This window comes from Sebastes umbrosus, chromosome 23 (genome assembly GCF_015220745.1).
Source record: "Sebastes umbrosus isolate fSebUmb1 chromosome 23, fSebUmb1.pri, whole genome shotgun sequence".
NCBI lineage: Eukaryota > Metazoa > Chordata > Actinopteri > Perciformes > Sebastidae > Sebastes > Sebastes umbrosus.
In genome coordinates, this window is record NC_051291.1 from 1,867,493 (window position 1) to 1,888,646 (window position 21,154).

Below are 21,154 nucleotides of genomic sequence, written 5' to 3' on the forward strand. Positions count from 1 at the left end.
TCGTCTCCGACCAAAACTCCGGCGTCTCCCCCGTTCCCTCCGGCCGCGGTCGGGAGGCTGAGGCGGGAAAAGCCAACACTAGGATCAGCAGTGATTCATGGAGAGACCTTCGTCTGGTCAGCTAACATTACTGCCAAGCAGCTGAAATATAGAGTGATATTGTGCTTTTAGCTGACGTGTGTCTCCTCACTGTTTTGACCAATGCTTGTTCATGTCTATGTAGAGCGAGCACAAGCGCCAGCAACAGGACGCTGACTTTCGTTGACTTAACGGCCACAGGTGAAGCTGTTAACAAGACATTTCTGATTCTTACATAGAGCCCCTTTAAATCATATTCTTGCCTTTAAATCATCATGTTGGAAGATAAAATGAACAGAAACATATTTGATCAGTAGAATGAAGACATGGGAAAGACAAAAAATACAGAGGACATACAGTATTAACCTGGTGGCCCCTCAGCAGCAGGAGCCTGACCGGGTTAGGAGCTCTGTGGAGCCGAACAGCAGCTCTCAGTCCTCCCTCCTCCTCATCCCCTCCTCCTCCTCTTCCTCACCGGGAAATACGGTGGGCAGGACCGAAAGAGAGAGAGAGAGAGAGAGAGAAAGAGGAGGAGAGGGAGAGAGAGAGATGCACCACGGGGGTTCTCATTCAAACTGACCAGCGCGTCTCTGAGTCAGATCAGACTCCTCATCCATCAGTCCATCATCCTCCTCCGAGCAGCAGCAGCCTGCAGCCTGCAGCAGACCACCGGACAAGGTAGGTTTGATTCCTTCCTCTTCTTCCTCCTCTTCATCCTTTTGGTGCATTTTATGCAGATGTTTATGATGCATGCTAAACCGGAGCAGAGACTTGCATTGAATATATGCATGCATTTAGATGCATTCAGGTTCCCAGATATATAAGGCTTTCCAGCAGCAGCAGGGCTCACCGGGATAACGCTTTAATGTTGGATCAGATTTCAGCAGCAGCGCGTTGTAAAGGGGGTAAAGTCTCCGAGTGTAGCCGGTGCAGCAGCAGCAGGATGCTGGAGGAGAGGAGAGGCTCTCTGGAGCTCTGGAGCTTCCACACAGCCTGCATGGCTCACAGAGAGCAAAGTTTCTATTAGAGTTCAGTCCAGCAGAGCGCAGGTCTGCAGGATCCTGGAGAGAGGAGGAGAACTCCTGCACAATGTGCATGAAGCTGATAATCCACAGAGCTCTGAGGATTCAGCTTGTTTTAATTAAGGCTGGCAAAATTCTGCCTGCAAACTAATGCATTGAAACAAATAGTGTGTGAGTGAATTCAAGCTGAATTTAGCCCAAAATAAAAAGCATATTTATAAAATATACAAGAGAAAAATATTCCTAAAAACATCTGTTCTTATTGCTCTTCCATCATTTTTCCATCTTGGTTGAATCTGTCTTGTATTTTCCTCATAGATTGTGAACTATATCTATAACAGAGCTATAATCAGACCATGCAGGCTGTGCATAAAACAGATATAGATATATATACTGTAATACAGCAGCACACTCAGATGCACTTTAATGTTCTGTGTGTTCATATGTAGCAGAGAAGATTTACCACACGGTCTCGGCCGCTTGTTAAATATATGAGAATGTGCCTGAGAGGAGAGAGAATCAATCAGACGGCGTTTCTTTCTGTTTCTGCATTTTATCAACCAGCTCTGTCGCACAGCGGCTCTTCAAATAGGCACAAAATGTAATGTATTGATTCGTGTACAAAGACACAAATTCTAGTTTTTTTTCATGGTTCATGGTTTGCACAAAATTAATTCGTATGTAATCCACTTAACTGTGAAACGGGAAGTCAAAGTTGATTTATTTGTCACGTTCTGTATTTAAGTTACGGCGGCACTTCCGGAGTTATTTTTAACTCAAACCACGATCTTTTACTAAACCTAACTAGGTATAGTTTTTGTCACGCAAATTCTGTACTTAAGTTACGCCACTTTCTGTGTTATTTTAACCTAAGCCGCGATCTTTTCCTAAACCTAACTAAGTAGTTTTATTTTGAAACAACTGGAGCAGAAATTGACACGTGCGTCACGTGTTGCTGGACATTCGTACAAAATGCGACTACGAAGAGATGCAAAACGACAATAAAAAGATGCAAAATGTCCACAAAGAGATGCAAAACTACCACTAAAAGATGCAAAATGTCCACAAAAAAATGCAAAATGTCCACAAATAGATGCAAAATGTTTTTTGTTTGTGCCGAGGTAATCTGCAAGTCAGTGTGCAGGTGTGGTTGTGTCAGTGGGGGCAGCTATTCCTGGTGTGGGCATCTCCGCAGAAGGAGCAGGTGTGCAGGAAGCGTCAGTTAAAGGGAGCAGCCCAGGTGGTTCAAATTGTTGCACACCGTCCTGCTGCGGTCTGACTGCTGCTGACATATCACGGCTTGACGGGAATCACTTTCAAACAGATCTTCTAAATCTGAATGGGACCGGTTTGGGTGGAGAGAGGAGGGCTACTGGCTGCACGCTATAAAGCTCAGAGGAAAGCACTGCAGAGGACGGTGAAATCTGCCCAGCGGATCACCGGTACTCCACTCTCCAGTCGTCACTGAGGCTGTCTAAAGACGGGAACAGCTTCTACCCCCTCAGCTGTCACCTCGCTGTTCCCCCACAAATATAACTGCTGCACATCTCAGATAGCTGCTTCCATTTTAGATTCGGTTCCAAATAGCTGGATTCACTAAACTCAAGGCTCTTATTGAATCTTCTGTCTCTCCTCAATGTAGAAAACAGCCAGGTAACATTAACGGTCTCCTCAATGCCACATGATTAAATGACTAAAGTAGCTTTAGGCAGATTTCAGTCTTAGTTATTTTACACTGTTGTTACCCATGTTGAATCTAAATGGATAATAGATTTGAAAGGATTCAGATTTAATAAAATGCTATCAAACCCCGACTGTAGTCACAGGTGACATTGTTTATAGATACTCCAGGTGGAATTATCTGACTGATATAAGATAAAGAACTTTTTACTTTAATCAGAGCGGCGACAATTAAGGTTGAATAGACCGACTCAGTCTCACGGCTGTTTGCAAAAATAGTCACGAAATGTAATCTATTTGATTCATAGACACAAATTTAACTTTTCTTTTCTCGTGCCGCTCAGCACGACTTTCAACAACACATTTTTCGTGCTTTTTCCTATGAATGTCCAGCAACATGTGATGCACGTTTCAATTTCAGCCCCAGTCTTCTCAAAATAAAAGTACTTAGTTAGGTTTAGGAAAAGATGGAGGAAGAGGAGGCAACAAAACTACTTAGTTAGCTTTAGGAAGTGCCGTAACTTAATTACGGAAGTTACGTCACAACGACTACTTAGTTACCTTTAAGAAAAGCTTCTGCGGAGATGCCCACACCAGGAATAGCTGCCCCCACTAACACAACCACACCTGCACACTGACTTGCAGATTACCTTGGCACAAACAAAATGTGGACATTTTGCATCTCTTTGTGGACATTTTGCATCTCATTGTGGTTGTTTTTAAGCCTATTTATTGTTGTTTTGCATCTCTTCGTAGTCGCATTTTCTACGAATGTCCAGCAACACGTGACGCATGTGTCAATTTCCGCTCCAGTTGTTTCAAAATAAAACTACTTAGTTAGGTTTAGGAAAAGATCACAGTTTGGGTTAAAATAACTCCAGAAGTGCCGTTCCTTAAGTGCAGAAGTTACATGACAACAACTACTTAGTTAGGTTTAGGAAAAGATCGTGTTTAGGGTTAAAATAACACCGGAAGTGCCGTAACCTAAGTGCGGAAGCTACGTGACAAAAAACACTTAGTTAGGTTTAGGAAAAGATCGTGATTTGGGTTAAAAGAACTCCAGACGTCACCCCGACCTCCTTCCTACACGGCGTTCGCCACTCTTTATACTTCCCGGTTCACAATAACGTGGATTACATTTGAATCGTGTCTATGTAAACGAATCAGTACATTCAATTTTGTGATTATTTCCTGAGCTGCTGTGCGGCGGGGCTGAACGGAGAGAGGATGCTGTTAATGTCTGTGAGCTGGAGATGCTGTTAATGTCTGTGAGCTGGAGATGCTGTTAATGTCTGTGAGCTGGAGATGCTGTTTGTCCCGTGTAGCCGACATGATCCAGAAAACTGCATTTGGGGCCCGACGTGTTATAATCTCACAGCATCTGCTAATGCATCTCTCCGTCTCACACTGGCAGTGTGACGGGGCTGTCACTGTCACATTCATGACAAAACAGAAAACACATTTCAATATGCATGCACAGGCCTGCACACACATCACAACCTGCGTGCACACACACACACACACACAGAACATGTAATGTATGCACCCCTGAAACACATCCACTGAGCATGCTGGGATTTGCCCGCGACAAACAACCGCGGTGTGAAGTGAGAAGTGTGTGTATCTGTCACGTCGGTGTGCTGTCAGCGTGTGAGGTTGGAGTGAATGAGGAATATCGAGATGGCGCGCTGACATCGCGAGGCGGTCCACGCGGACTTTGCCAGAGCCGCCTGTACCCCCAAATTATCACCTCCGTCTCCAGCATCCCCCGTCATCTCAGCACCTCTCAGCGGTCGCCAGAGCCTCCGAAAAATGAGCTGCACAGCTGAATCCAGTCTTAATGGGGCGACACTCACACACGTACAGGCCTCACACACACACACACACACACACCGGGGATTTAAAGGATTTTATCAATTCAGTGTATCATTTCATATCTCCGGAGCGACAAATCAAATGAAAAAAGCACACACTGTACACAGGAAACAAGAGACTTTTAAAAGGGAAATAATAAATCATTCTTGAGCTATAATTTGCAGCCTGACTAACATCCTGCATTTTTCATTTCGCTTCCTATTCGAGGTGAAAATGTTTCGCTCACGCTGCTCTGTTAGATTTAAATATCACATTTAACCTGAGTTAACAGATGCACTTGTACTGCAGTATAGCTGGAGGGGATGCACAACTGTACAACACCACACTTCTGTCATTTAATAGAAAGCATTGCCAACAAATGTTTAAGCATCTGGTGAAACTACACGCCTGTCTTAATAATATATATTACATTTTTTAAACAATTTTGTCAGTTTCTTTTACTTTGGCTGATTTGTATATGGTCCTATTACAATTGTAAATGTACCATATGTGTTGAAACTAAGGCTGTCAATCGATTAACGGAGGTTCCACTCAGTTACATTATGATGCATTCAAGCTCTGCTCAGTAAAAATGAACTGATTGAGTTTCGCAAATTAATCACACATTTTTTATCTGTTCAAAATGTATCTTAAAGGGAGATTTGTCAAGTATTTAATCCTCTTATCAACATGGGAGTGGACAAATATACTGCTTTATGCAAATGTATGTATATATTTATTATTTTTAAATCAATAAACACAAAACAATGTCAGATATTGTCCAGAAACCCTCACAGGTACTGCATTTAGCATTCAAAATATGCTCAAATCATATACTTTATATACATATATATATTTTATTATCATAAAGTGGTCATGTCTGTAAAGGGGAGACTCGTGGGTACCCATAGAACCCATTTACATTCACTGATCTGGAGGTCAGAGGTCAGGGGACCCCTTTGAAAATGGCCATGGCAGTTGTTTCCTCACCAAAATTTAGCAGCAAGTTTGAAGCGTTATTTATCCTCCTTCAAGACCAGCTAGTATGTCAAGGTTGGTACCGATGGGTTCATTAGGTTTTCTAATTTCATATGATACCAGTATCTTCACTCTAGCTTTAACACTGAGCCGCTACAACCTCCGACAGACTCATAATGTCCACTTAGAGTTAAGAAGTGAGTTATGTTACCACTGCAGACCGGGAACATCCCACAAGAGCTGCAGTTCTGGAGATGCTCTGACCCGGTCGTCTAGCCAGCTCTATCTGGCCCTCGTCAAAGTCCCATTTTTTCTGTTTCCAACACAAAGTTCAAAATGTTCACTTGCTGTCTAATATATCCCCCCCCACTGCCAGGTGCCATGGTAACGAGATAATCAATGTTATTCACGTCACCTGTCAGTGGTGGTAGTGGACAGTGTTACGGCTGATCGGTGTGTGTGGTGTGTTGTTAGAACTTGTTGAAGTTGATAAACAGTTTTCCAGCTGAAATTATTGTTCCAGTTATTTAATTTAAGCGAAAAATGGCAAATATCTGGATAATACTCTGGTTCCAGCTTCTCACATGTGAGCATTTACTGCTTTATTCTGTTTTATTTCATCTTTTGTCCACGGCCTGTTGGTCAAGACAAAAACTTGTGAAACTTAGGAGACATCTTTCACAATTTCTTTCACTTTTTATATGATTCATGAGTTAAAAAGAACATATTAATTGAGAATGAAGAGTGTTAGTTTTCTTAAAATGATTCATTAATTAGTCTATCAACAGACATTTTAAAGATAAATACACTCCCCTAGTTCCAGCTTCTCCTTTGTGAGGATTCACTTCTTCTTTGAGGGTAAATCTTTGGGTTTTTGGTCTGATATCAGCAAATTGTGACATCAATTTTTCACTATTTTCTGACATTTACAATTAATCAATTAATAGAATAAGAAAATAGTCAGGACATTATTGAAAATAATTGTTATTTTTGCACCTACATGTTTGAACATCCGTTTCCTTTCTGCAAACACAGAATGACCGTAAAAATGGACAAACGTTGAAAAAGAAATTCGTGGCGTCACATCCTAAATGATTCTTAGAAATCAGAGAGTTTTGGAAGCTGTTTTTTTCTTGTTATTTTCATAAATTGTCAGGAAATTGTGAGAAATGTCCATCACAATTTGCAAAATATTAAATTTACGATGATAAAAAACAAATAAAAAGCATCAAATCTTCCAATTTAAGAAGCTGACACCAGAAAACATTTGGCTTGATAGACGACTGAAGCTGTCAAATCAGTTCCCATCTTTACTACGCACTCTTCATATCAGCTCTGCTCTGCTGTGTTCCTCCCAGGTGCCGAAGAGCTGAAGAAGAAGAAGAAGAAGAAGAAGAGGAGGATGAGGAGGTGATGTCTTCTCCTCAGCTCACTGTGATTGTTTAGCTCAGCGAGGGTTTGAGCCTCCCAGCAGCCTCTCCTCAGCGTCCTAACGCTAAACGTCCCGGCCCGCCGCCTCGCTCTCTCCTCCGGTTCCCCCCCATAGTGCCATGGCCTTCACCCTGTCAGAGATCATGGCAGCGAGACGGCAGCAGTCGCAGGCTCAGTCACAGGCCCAGCGAGGCAACAGGACGGCGGTGGAAGTGGACGAATACAGCACCAACCCAACTCAGGCCTTCACCTTCTACAACATCAACCAGGGACGCTTCCAGCCGCCGCACGTCCACATGTGAGTAGAGACAAGAGACAAGCCTGGAGACGTCCACTTTGTGGTTCACATTTCATGGATATAAATGCAGTTTATATACATTTACTCACCACTCGGCTGTTTTAACTTTAGTTTATATAGCAAAGAAAACTTGTCTTTTAAACACTTTTATATTTGGTGCTAAGAAGGAGAACTTCTCTGCGGGGCTCCATAAAGCGTCACTTAACATCTCCGTATACTCAAACCTTCTGTATCTGTTTGTTTCATTACTTTGTGACTCACACGTCTCACCGGCTGTCCTACATGGATGCATATCTTCTCTCTATTGTGGCGGGATGCAGAGGAGGAAGAGGAGGAAGAGGAGGAGGAGGAGGAGGAGGAGGAGGCAGGGCTGGGTGTTATGGTACCTGGAGGAGAGCTCACTAAAGTGGGCCACGGTTATTCACCAGCTCCCCTCTTCCCCCTGGAGACTCCGTGGATCTGCACACTCGCTGGAAATCCCACAGGACTCCCTCTCTTTTTCTATATCTGTGCTTTTATTCTTTTTCCATCTCTGCACATTTCTCTTTCTGTCTCTCTTTCAGCGCCTCGCTTTTCTTGTGGCCCCCTCGCTACGTCTCGTTTCCTCCTCTGCCTCAGTCTTCGGGGATAATGATTTTCTGCTGGATACTAATTCAAACTCCTTTCATTGTCAGCCTCTCACCACAGAGACTCTGCATTTACAGCGCTGCGTCTCTTCCTCCTCGTATTGTTTAAAAGAGCCGCAATGACCCCCTTCCCCCCCCTTCCTTCCTCTCTCTGTTAACTCTTTGTCTTCTTGTCCAGGGTGGACCCGATGCCCCACGACACGCCCAAGCCGCCGGGCTACACCCGCTTCGTGTGCATCTCGGACACCCACTCCCGCACCGACAGCATCCAGATGCCGTACGGAGACGTGTTCATCCACGCCGGAGACTTCACCGAGCTGGGGCTGCCCTCCGAGGTCAAGAAGTTCAACGACTGGCTAGGTACGCACCTCTGAGAAGTTGTGGCTCTGGATCCGGAGCGGGTCGGGGCCCTGTTTCCTGTAACTAGGCTCACTAACTAACAACACAGGGCTGGAGTCAGGACGTGGTTAGACTAGACTGGCTCGGTACGCACCTCAGAGAAGATGTGGCTCTGGATCCGGAGCAGGTCGGGGCCCTGTTTTCTGTAACTAGGTCCCCTTGTGACGATCTATTAATAAGGCCGGGGTCAGTGCCAGGCTAAATTTACTCACTCGGTATGCTGAAAGTTTTTAAGAAAAACTTTGTAGAGGATTCTTTGAAGTTTTCAGAATCTCAGGGCCACGATACGAATATCATTTAAAGGACCCGACTGTGGTTTTTACATGTTTTAGAACCTCGACTGCAAATTAAAAATCTGCTTTACTTTACTGCCAATCCCAAACATGCCACGTTAAATAGATTTACTTTCTTACTGAATAGATTTGAGTCTTTTCTTCCTTGATGGTGAGTTCAAGGACACGCTGAAGTTTGAGTCAGCAGCATATTTTTATTAAATGTAAGAATCTAACATGATTTCACAGTCTGCTTATTGTTTGTTTCTGTGTTCAATTTCCCTGACAACAGAGAATCATGAATGCAGCGCTTTGTGGCCAATCTTTGAGGGGTTCCTTGAACACACCACAAAGGAAAAGCTGCATTTAAACTCAATGAAAACTTTTGACAAAAGACTGAAGTCGGCTGAAACGTTCCTGGTGGGAGGTCGCTGCGAGTTGACTTTTCTTAGCGCACTGACATGAATTGAAACCAGCGTCTGTCTGGAAACAAGAAACTAGAAACTGATGCAGAGCTTTTAGAAAACAGACCACAGTATGTGATTTGTGTTAAAACATTCACAACCCCGCGGTACGGTCCTTTAAGTGTGATGTGGTGGCGTTCAGTCTGGTTTGTGTTACGCTCCTCTCGGCTCTGACAGAGACTGCTGGGACGTCCCGGTTCATATCTGTGCAGTTTAACACTGACAGCACTGAAACAAACCAGACATGTAGAGGTCAGGCTTCGGGTTCTGAACAGCCTGAAGGACGGAGGAGATGGTCCTCGCACCGTTTGGAATATTTAGATTACATTATTAATTTGATTTCCATTAAATCAAGCCCCGTTTTTGACGCTATTTATAGCTGGTGTTCTACAGCAAAAGATATTTAAACATCATCTAACTGCTTCTATATATATAGAAAGTTTTCTTTGTTAAAGGTCCCATATTGTAAAAAGTGAGATTGTCATGTCTTTTATATCATAAAGCAGTTTTAAGTGATATATAAATACTGTTAAACTATCAAAACGCTCAAAATACTGAGAAATACACACAACCCATATTCAGAAATTGTGCGTTTGAAACAAGCTGTTAGGATTTCTGTCCATTTGTGATGTCACAAATATACAATATATATAGATCATTACACGGTTTGAAACATTCTAAATGTGTCCCAGTTTATTTCCTGTTGCAGTGTATGTGAACGACATCAGCTGACAGGAAGTAAAACATGGACCCAAGCTGTTGCCTAGCAACGCAATTCCGTTGAAATGCACTAAAACGGAGCGTTTCAGACAGAGGGTGAATACAGGTATATTCAGGCAGACTATATGAGAAACATAAATGTGTTTTTTAACATTACAGCATGTAAACATGTTCTAGTAGAAATATAAAATACAAGTATGAACCTAAAAATTAGCTGATATGGGACCTTTAAAACTCATATCATGGCAACATGTGTGCCGTTACCATGACGAATGAGCAAACTCCATCTTTTGATGAAGACGGTGAGATTCAGTTGAAAGCTTTGGAAAAGAATGTGGACGTTGAGTTAAGATATTTTTATTTTCAAAGCAGTCCGGTTACATAGGAGATGAACTTTTGACCACCAAGAGTTGAATCACTATAATGAGATATAAATGATCATTAAAGGGCAGCATATCAGACATTTAGTCGTATCTAAATATTTCTGGTTAATTAATCGTAACTACAAAGAGCAGGTTTTTTTTATGTTGAGATTCCTGCGGTGTATTTCTGAGGCGTTTCCTTTTGTCAGGTAGAGGTGTGGGGAACTTTCCTGCATCACCAGCCTCTGCCTCCACCGGAAGGAAGCATCTTATCTCTGTTACCGAGTGTAAGTCTTATCGCCGCTATACGTGATAGGCTATCTGTCGGGAATGAAGTGACCTCGTACGAACGCCGCGCGTCAGAAAAAACTGTTGAATCGGTGAATCTACAACAAGTCGAGGTACAGCAGAGCGGTCCTGCTATCATCGCCAACATCGCCATTGTCGTCGGCAACAAACCTCCCCGGGAGAACGGCAGAAGAAGCCCGTTAGCGGGTGCCTTTTGTGTGTTCATCTCTTTCTCTGAGGGAGAGGGGGAGAAGGGGGGAGATAAGGGGAGAACTTGTTGTCCTTCCTCTCCTCACACACACACATGCGAGCTGCAGGGAAGCGCGAGCTGCAAATCCGCTAGCCCCGCACTCCAGCGGCGAGAGAGGCGGCGGGAGAGACGGAGGGAAAGAAAAGATAAACCGAGCCAAACGCGCCTGCTGCTGCTGCCGCCTCTGAAGTCACTCTCTCCTCTCTCTCTCTTCATCCCTTCCTCCTCTCCTCCTCCTCCTCCTCCTCCTCCGCCGTTGTTTCCCCCTGCATCTCTGCCAGCTCCTTCCTCTCCTTCCTCTCGTATATAAATATTTATAATCTGGCTATTCCTATTCTCTCTCTCTTTCATTCCCTCCTGCTCCTCGTCTCTGTCACACAGACGCCGTCCCGTCCTGTACAGTAGATGAATGGAGCTCCTGCTGTTTAGTGTGTGCAGAGCAGATTTACAAGGAGATCAGGTTTAAGCGTATTCATTAGTTGGTTCAAGCTGAGCCGCGGTCAGGTAACGCTGTCTGAACCACTAACTTTCTACTCTTTTATCCTTTCGTCTGGTGGAGTTCCTTCATCTCTTCCACCTCTATCACCTCTTTCCTCTCCTTTTCCCACATTCTCCAAACCCTCTCTCCAGTCTCAGCCCGCGGTGGCAGCTCTCTCCAGCTCTTATTTTTAGCAGGAAGTCAGTCGGCTCTCGGGGGCCGCTGGCAGCCGCTCAAGGCTTTGTCAGGGACGGTGAACGCTGCAGGAGATGGTGGGGGGAGAGGAGAGAGAGGAGGTGGGAGATGAAATTCATGCAGAGGAAAAAGGGAAGTTTGAAAAAGGGAAAAGAGGACTAGAGAGGAGGAGGAGGAGGAGGAGGAGGAAGACTTCTCCCCAGAGGAGGGCTGCTGCCTTACCTGGGTAAACTCACAGCTCTACCAGCCCTGGAGACTGGTGCCAAACTTCTTCTGTCCTCTGTTGTCATGGTGATCCATGCAGGTCCAGCTGTCAGTCACTGTATGAGGACTCTCTCTGTGTGTGTGTGTGTGTGTGTGTGTGTGTGCGTGTGTGTGTGTGTGTGTGTGTGTGTCTGAATGTGTGTGTGAATGTGTGTTTTTGCTGCATTTTAGTCCCTCTACACTTCTTCAACTTGAGTGTGTCGGACTGGAGTTTGAGAGCGAGCAGTCGGAGACTACTGCGATCCTGTCAGCGTCGTTTTACTTCACTTATTTAAGTTTTTACTAAATGATTGGATTCAAGGTAATATAATTAATAGAGCTCCATTCAGACACGAGGATATTCAAAGTACTTTACAGGGGCAGAAGATATATTAAATATATTCAACATAAGACTTTTAGAAAACATTAATGTTGCATTTAAAAGACAGAAAACAAGAACAAAGAAATAAGTAAAATTTAAATTGCATTTCTAAAAGGCAATAATGTAAATGATTGGATTTAATTAATAAGGCAAGGCAATATTATTAATAGAGCACCATTAAGTGCTTAACAGGGGGATAGAAATATATTATACTCCCATCTGAAATACTGTCAACTAAATTACAGATTTACATTTAAATTACTATTTTATTTAACTGCACTATTTTATGCCTTAGATTATCATATTACTTTTTATATTTAGTAGTGTGATTTCCCCCTTTTATATATTTACAGATTTTATGAGCAACGTTGAAGGAACCTGACAAATAAAGAAGCTTGGACCTTGATATTAGATATATCACACATAAGACTTTAAGAAAACATTAACGTTGCATTTAAAAGACAATCAACAACAAGCAAATAAATAGTTAAAAATTGAAACTGCATTTCTAAAAAGCAATAAAAACAAAAAGCAAAACCAAGCAGATAAATAATTACAGATTAAGCCACAGCAAAGAATGATGTTTTAAGTCCTGGTCTAAATGAGCAGACCTCAGATATTCAGGAAGTCAGAAAATCGATAAAATAAAAATAACCAACAATATTTTTGATAATCAATTAATTCGATTAGACTGGAATTTTAATTCATGTTAAAGTTTTGACCAATTTGTCGCTGCATTAAAAAGGTTTACACCTGAATTCCTGTTAATTGTTTTGCCAAGTTGTTGGTGTACAATTTGTTATTTTTGATAATAGATAACAATTCACTAAATGCATATCTATGTATTTATTTGTTACGTTTTGTTTTACAAAGTTAGAAAAGCGATGTTCAAGTCAAGCCTGACACATAAACACATAAAAGAATAATCCCAGTTTCTTCCACACAGTGAGGCAATCAGCCTATTAATTAATCAAACACCGGTATCGGATCGGTACTCGGTATCGGACGATACCCAAACCCCGGGTATCGCTATCGGCACTGAAAAAGTCGGATCGGTGCATCCCTAATTACCATGCAATGATTATGTAACAAAAAATGAATGCAGACTTCTGCAGGAGAGTCTGCAAAGAGATTTTTACAACTTTACAATAATGAATGGAAACCAGTGATTACTGGAAAATCCTAAAATCAAAAATGTTAAGTATACATAGTTTGTATTTAAGGAGCTAAAACTTGCAAACAAACTGCATGGTCCTTTTCTTCATCATCTTTTTGTTTGTCCTCATAAGCCTTTGTGTGTCTCTATATGGAGGTCCCCTCTTTGATAGGTAGACATGAATCAAGGATGCAGTTTCTTTAAAAACATTTAAAAAGCACATTTGCAGTAATATTTAGAAAAACAAAGATCTTACATGTAACTTTTCTATTCTGTTTTTTGTTTTTTCAAAATGACCAGAAACAGAGGTTCTCACTTGGTGGTGTAAAATGACGAGTCCCCTGTTGGTAATATAGGAATGTAGGAATGTGTGTGTTCAAGGTGTGAAACATAAATTACATAAAGCTCATTGTACAGCCTGAAGAGCAGCGATATAGCTCTGAAAAGGACGACTGTTGAAAAGCGGTTGGTGCAGAAGCGAGCGTGGGATTGTCGGGGATGGAGGCTGATTGCGCGGGACAGGTGAGAGGAGAGACAAGAGGAGAGAGAGAGATTCAGAAAGAGAGAAGAAGGGTTTGTTGAGGGCGAGGGCTGCAGACCTGGAGCTCGCGCGCAGCAGCACTTCAGTCCAATTGTCTCCAATAATGGCCTCTTTGATCACACTCGCGGCGGCTGCGAGCACGGCAACAGGCGAGCCACGTGGATTTCGTAAGCCGAGGCAACGCTTCTCCGAGTGTTTGCGTGTTTGTTTGTGTTCCCCGTGTGGACTTTGAGTGACGTCTTTGTTCATGCCGTGCGATGGCGTGAGCCGGCGGAGCGGAGCGGGAATATACTGCAGCGAAGTGTTGTTTAAATATGGATCTCATTGTGCTTTGGGAAGTTGACTCGAGGTCAAGAGAGGAGCAGCTTTAATTCTTAAAGGCTTTGTTCTCCCGCTGCTTTCCTTCTGTCTGTCTGACTTCAGCTCAGTTCACACACACACAGACCGAAAAACTGAAGCTTCCCAACAGGAAATACAGCTCAATTAACAACCAACTGGATGTTTGTTCTGCCGTTGTGTGAGGACAATTTACATCCTCAGAAAGTATGAAATATTAAAGGGATAATCAGGGTATTTCCTCTCTTTTATGAACTCACTGTTTCAGATCACTCCTGAAGCGCGACACCGAGTGTTAGAACTTAGATCAACAATGGAAAAGTGGTAACATGACTCTTATTGGCTGATTTTAGCGTATCACAGATATACTGCTATCGGTGTATATATCGTCCGTCAAGTCACGACTAATTGCAGTACAGTATTGCTAAAAATATGCTTGTTGAATTTAGATACTGTGTTGTTCTTACATAGTTTTTCCACCAGAGAGCATTGTAACATATCCCGCTCAGTAGCAGTAGCATAGTTCCATTGCATTCACTTCACAACAAGTGGTTGCCAGGCACTTCTGTTCCACTAATTTCTTTAACGCATTAACGCAACTTGCAATTTTTAGGTTGTAGCGGCTCAGTTTTAAAACTAGAGTGAAGATACTGGTATCATATGAAACTAGAAAACCTAAAGAATCCATCAGTACCAACCATGTCTTACTAGCTCGTCGCGAAGGAGGCTCTAAATTTCAGCGAGGAAAAACATTTTCCAAGGGGTCCCTTGACCTCTGACCTCCAGATGTGTGAATGTAAATGGGTTCTATGGGTATCAACAAGTCTCCCCTTTACAGACATGCACACTTTATGATAATCACATGCAGTTTGGGGGCAAATCATAGTCAAGTCAGCACACAAGTCAGCTGTTGAGTTTGTAATGTTATGATTTGAGCATATTGTTTTATGCTAAATGCAGTACCTGTGAGGGTTTCTGGATCAATATCTGTCATTGATTTGTGTTGTTAATTGATTTACAATAATAAATATATACATACATTTGCATAAAGCAGCATATTTGTCCACTCCCATGTTGATAAGAGGATTAAATACTTGAAAAATGTGTGATTAATTTGCGATTAATTTAATTGATTGACAGCCCTAATATAAATATAAAAACTTGTGCAGCTTTAAGTGCATTTTGAAGGTATAGTAACTGTTATAACAGGAGAGATTGTTGAAACCAAAGCAACACAACTTTCATCTCGGTATTGATATTATGTCTCAGTTCCTCCATCCTCATAAAAAAACAACCACAGGCCTCTCTCTCTCTCTCTCTGTCTCTCTCTCTCTCTCTCTCTCTCTCTCTGACTCCGGTCTGCGAGGTCTGCAGCCTTTAGCATCTCTGCTACAACTCTTTATTTAGCGCCCGCTCTGCTCTGTTCCCCTGAACTGCTGAATAATAGATGAGTGACGACCATGATGCGATTGCCGTGTAGGCACTTTAAATGCAAGTGTGTGTTTTTTTACTTTTGCCCGCGAGAGAGAGAGAGAGAGAGAGAGACTGTCTCTCAGCTCTGAGCTTACCTAACCTCTGCAGCCGTGTGTGTGTGTGATTCCTCGCCCTCCATCTCCATCCTCTGTCAGGTGTTGCTTCCCCCTCCAACCTCCCCTTTGGACGTCCTCTTCACCTCAGCTCCCCTCCTTCTCCTCCCGGCGTGCTCCCTTTAGCTGGGTAACAGCGAGGCCATTAAACTTTCATGACTGCTGTCTTTTTCTAGCACGCTCGTTTTTTTTTCTCCTCATTCGCTCCCTCCTTCCCTATTCTCTCACTCCTTCTCTTACCACCTTCCTCAACCTAAGCCTCCTTCATTCTCTCCCTCTCTCCACGTTCCTCCCTTCCTGTCTTTTTTGTCTTCACCTCCCTCTCTCTCATGTTTACCGAGCAGCGAGCGTCGCTGGAGGAGGCGAGCGTAACGAGGTTTGACACTCCTTTATGGTTTTTAACATCGGGGGAAACGCGACAGAATTTCAAGTGACTGTAAATTTTAAGCAAACCGTTTCCCATCTGTCCCTCACTGCTTTTGTGTCGTCTATTTGCACACTTGAAGGACTGCGTGTGTGTGAGAGCGCGAGCGAGCGCGAGCAAGCGAGAGGGAAAGATGCAACGGGATGTGAAAGTGGTCTCAGAAACATCCCCCCACTTTCTTTCTTTCAAACAACTTCTTTTTCTTTCATTTCCTCCAAGTTCAGAAAACATTTGGAAGCGAGGGGAAGCCTCTGTGGATATCACTTTATGAGATGATGGAAGTCTTTCTCATAATTTACCCCCTCTCTCTCTCTCTCTCTCTCTCTCTCTCTCTCTCTCTCTCTCTTGTTCTCTGTCTCAGATTTGTTTTCTGGGTCAGTGTCGGTGCATGTAATTTGCTGTACGCAAACTGTTGCTGAATCTGCATTAGGCCTTTCAAGCAGAAATAGATGGCAAACAAACAAACAGACAGACAGAAGGCCGAGCTGTTAGGGAAGTGAAACACAGCAGAGCAGAGGGGAGTCAGATGTGTACAGATGTTGGAGTGTATTCTACATACTGATGAATTAATAGCGGTGAACAGCAGTCGTGATCAGTCAAGCAAATGTGTTGCCACATTATAAGAGTAATCCACCATTTTACTAGCTCATCTGCAACGATAACAACTGTTGTTTTAACGCATAAGAAGAAAGATGAAGAAAATGTAAACGCACGTTGCAGGGCAGAATGAAACCCAATTCTTTTGTGGCAAACAAAAGTTGAAGAGAGCTTTGAGATTAAACCGAACCAGACCAAGATAAAGTTGCTGACCAGAAAATCAAAACAATGAGCAGGTGAAGTGAATAACATGGATTATCTCGTTACCATGGCACCTGGCAGTGGGGGGGATATATTAGACAGCAAGTGAACATTTTGAACTTTATGTTGGAAGCAGAACAAATGTGCCAGCGTAAGGAGGGCCAGCGTAAGGATGTGAGGGACTTTGACGAGGGCCAGATAGTGCTGGCTAGACGACCGGGTCAGAGCATCTCCAGAACTGCAGCTCTTGTGGGATGTTCCCGGTCTGCAGTGGTCAGGACCGACCAAAAGTGGTCCAAGGAAGGAAGAACGGTGAACCGGCGACAGGGTCAGACCCGAGGCTCATTGATGCACGTGGGGAGCGAAGGCTGGCCCGTGTTGTCCGATCCAATAGAAGAGCTACTGGAGCTCAAACTGCTGAAAGAGTTAATGCTGGTTCTGATAGAAAGGTGTCAGAACACACAGTGAGGAGCAGTTTGTTGCGTAGACCGGTCAGGGTGCCCCGTGCTGACTTCGTGTCCACCGCCATAAAGCGCCTACAATGGGCATCAGAACTGGACCACGGAGCGATGGAAGAAGGTGGCCCGGTCTGATGAATCACGTTTTCTTTTACATCATGTGGATGGCAACGAGTTGGAGGTGTTGACTCGGCCTCCAGATTCTCCTGATCTCGATCCGATGGAGCATCTGTGGGATGTGCTGGACAAACAAGTCCGATCCACGGAGGCCCCACCTCAAAACTTATACAGGACTTAAAGGATCTGCTACTGACGGCTTGGTGCCAGATACCACAGCAGACCTTCAGAGGTCTAGTGGAGTCCATGCCTCCACGGGTCAGGATATATTAGGCAGGGGGTCATCATGTTATGGCTGATCGGTGTAAAGGTACATTCTGCAGAAAACTGCAGCGCACAAATAAATGCCTTTTACTATTTTAAAACTCGTCTGGTCTCCCATTTTTGTTGCAACCTTTCTAGCCGGGTTGTAACCATTGGGGGCTCGTCCGGGATTTGAACCTCATTTGGACCTCTCGCAACAACAAAGCAGAGACAAGAAACTATAAAACACTTGAATCTTGAGTACTCTCGGGCATCTTAAAACTGGTTTCAGAACAGTCGCGACTACATTCCCGAGTGATGAACTAGCTTTGACAGAAACATAAAGGTACATTCTGCAGAAAACTGCAGCGTACAAGGGTCGTAGTTTATCACCGGCTAAATGTGGCGTCAGTAAAAAAATATCCAGTTTAAAAACAGACAAGGGACAGATGGCGAGCGGCCAGTCGTTGACATCATCAGCATTCATCAGGAGCCCACGTCGCTCGTTGCTGAAAGTTGCAGCTTAATCTTCATCCACATTATCCTGGAGGCGACGTCGTCGTCACGCCAAACGTGGAAGTGGAGCAGACAGGATGAAAGAGACAGAGATGGAGTGTAGGAGAGAGACAGAGAGGAGAGAGACCACCTACGAGGCCGCTTGATGATGCGCCGTATCTGTCTTTGTCACTGCTTCTGTGTGTGCGTCTTAATGTGTGTGTGTGTGTGTGTAATGCATTATGTTCAGCGAGGACATTGTGAAGTGTTAGGAGGTGCTGCTGTACTCCGATAAAATGTGTGTTTTGGATGCGTGGCTCAGTAGGTGGTGTTTGTGTACGCCGTCTCATAATTGCTGGCTGTCTTTGTTTTGCGTCTGCTCGTGTGATTGCGTGTGTGTGTGGTTGTGTGTGTGTGTGTGTGACGAGACGCAGCAGTGTGTGTGGGTGGCGAGATAAATGAAACGAGTATTAAGTTTAAGCTGAGGTGAGAAGGCAGAAGCCTCGCTGCTTCTCTTCCTCCATCATCCATCTGTACCTTGTTGCACGTCTATCCCTTACTCACCCCTCTCTCTCTCCTCCTCCTCCCTCCTTCATGTGACATATTACTTTCTTCTTCTTCTCACATCCAGTCTTCCCCCTCTCCGTCGGTGACGAGTACACCCGCACACACACAAACACACACACACACACACATGCTGTAAAGGAATTACGACTGATCCGAGCTGAGTCTTTAGCTTGTCTGTCTTTGAACATCAGTGCCGTCGCTTTTGAAGCCCCCCCCCTCCCCCCACACACACACCTCTTTGAATTATTGCATTTCTGTTTATGCACGCACAGATAAAGGCCGACTAAAGCCGCACTGTTTGGCTGTAATCTCACTACGTTCTATACATGAAGAAGACATACGTAAACTGTGGGGTGTAGACGCACGAATACGCGCTCGGCATAATGTGCATGCAATAAAGTAAAAGCAGAGACAGAGTGCGGTGTTAAAGAGTTCTGGCCATCCTTCCATTACCACAACAAAGTCCGACATGGCCACAAACAGGAGCAGGCAGCTGATCAGACAGGTTGTAAAGAAGTCCGTAGTTTATCTATACATAATACATTATTCCCCGATGAAGAGGCCCAGCAGGGAGTCTACCGTAGGCCCGATGGGCCGCTGGGCTTGCAATACGCTGGCGGAAACCCTGATGTGCAACCCTGACGCAAGAGGGTTGGGTTCCTGTCCACCTGACGAATGTTAGTCCAATAAAAAAGTCTGCTTCTTTAGCTGCTAAATGCTAAATTTATGGATCAGAAGAAAAGGAAAACAATCAGCTATAAGATGCTAAAAGGTCCCGTCTAACTCTCTGTGATTGGGTCACAATGAACGACGCTTTCCACATTACGCTTTTGTTAATATAAAAATATGAATAGTGCAGTTTTAAATCTGAATTAACTTGCATTAATCACACATATCAGGCTGTTCATTTCCAGGCTCTTTGCTTGTACAAATCTTGTTTAATTGCGTCTCATATAGGCTACACATTCATCAGGACAACATGTATTTTCTCTGCAGCCTTAATGACGACTGTGATAGTTTCTGGAAGAAAAAAAAAAAAGCAGCTCACCAGGAAAGCAGCCAAGTAGCTGCATGGGAGCGCAGCGTCTACCTGGAGACGTGTTCAGCGTGTTGTCTCAGTCTTTGAAGACCGGAGCAGCTTGAGTGTGAAGTGATGGATGAAAACTGGACCGACCTGCAGACTAAAAGGAAAAGCATTTTATGTACTCCGGGTCGGGTCGGGGGAGATTATCTCACGGGGTGGCTCATTTACATCCAACAGTACGACCTTCGTCTACCTTCATCTAATGATTCAAAGACAAGCTGAGGAAAGATGAAAAGATCATCAGCTAAATGCACACATCAAAAATAAGTAAGGGGATGTACCGCATGTGTGTCCGTGCGTGTGTGTGCGTGAAGACAGACAGTGAGGCGACGCGGCGCTCATAAATTTTTGGACAAATAAACACTATCTGTGTCTCCTCAGAAATTCTGCAACGTGAGCAGTTTTTCACCCATGAAGTTTGACGGCCAACTGTAAACTGAGAGGAATAAATCACAGGGAGGAATATAAAACTCCACCAGCTGGACACAAATACCCCCCCCCATCCTCCTCCACACACACACACACACACACACACACACACAAACACGCACGCACACACACGCTCTTACTTAGCAGAATTAAATTTCAATTTCATGGATGAATTTTTCGAAAGTTTCCTCCAGTAAAATGACAAGGTGTGAATACCAACTAGCTGAACTTTTACACGGCAGTGACTCCGACTAAAAGCATGTGTTTATTGTAGGAATTCAGCTGCTGTCAATATGAAAATAATAATAGAAAGAGATTCAACAATACGTCTCTTATTGTGCGCGTCCACAAAGAAAAAAAAAAATCAATCCCAGAAAGACAATTTCTGTATCAAATGAGGATGAATGTGTTGCTTCTGTGACAAAAGACAGAGAAGAAAAGGGAAGAGGATGTGGGTGGAAGTGTGCAGGGTGGTGGTGGTGGGGGGGGCATCTAAACATTTGGGTTCGACATTCCCCCACAACACGCCGGCCGCTCTTTGTCGCCCCGCCATCTTTTGTCTTTGAATTCAAAAGGCTGCTTTTAAGCAACAAATAGTTTTAATTTGTCTGTGAGTGAATCGGCGGCGGTGGCGGCGGGGAGGACGGCGTGTTGTGCCGCGTCAAGAAAACAACAAAAGAAGAAGAGGAAAAAAGTGAGCAAAGGGAAAGGGGAGGTGGGGGGGAGAGCAGAGATTCGAGGAAAACACACACAGGACAGCGAAAAGCGAGGCTGCGTTCAGGAGTGGAAACAGCTGGACTTCAGTCTCTCCTTCTGCCCCTTCATCCCTTTTTATTCCTCTCTGGTTCTGTTTCAATCCCTCCTCGCTCGGCGTCTTTTGCTCTTTTGTCAAGTAGTCCG

The 21,154-nt window shown here is 43.8% G+C and overlaps 1 protein-coding gene across 1 annotated transcript in view; it reads left to right on the top strand.

Moving 5' to 3' along the window:
- Positions 1-563: 563 nt before the first annotated feature.
- The window catches only part of mpped1 (metallophosphoesterase domain containing 1), a 67,405-nt gene continuing 46,814 nt past the window's right edge, over positions 564-21,154 (top strand). Inside the window, exons 1-3 of the mRNA XM_037760071.1 lie at positions 564-756; positions 6,971-7,341; positions 8,146-8,327. Of these exons, the coding sequence (XP_037615999.1) occupies positions 7,163-7,341; positions 8,146-8,327 (361 nt within the window). The 5' untranslated portion in view covers positions 564-756; positions 6,971-7,162. The remainder of the gene's footprint in view (positions 757-6,970; positions 7,342-8,145; positions 8,328-21,154) is intronic.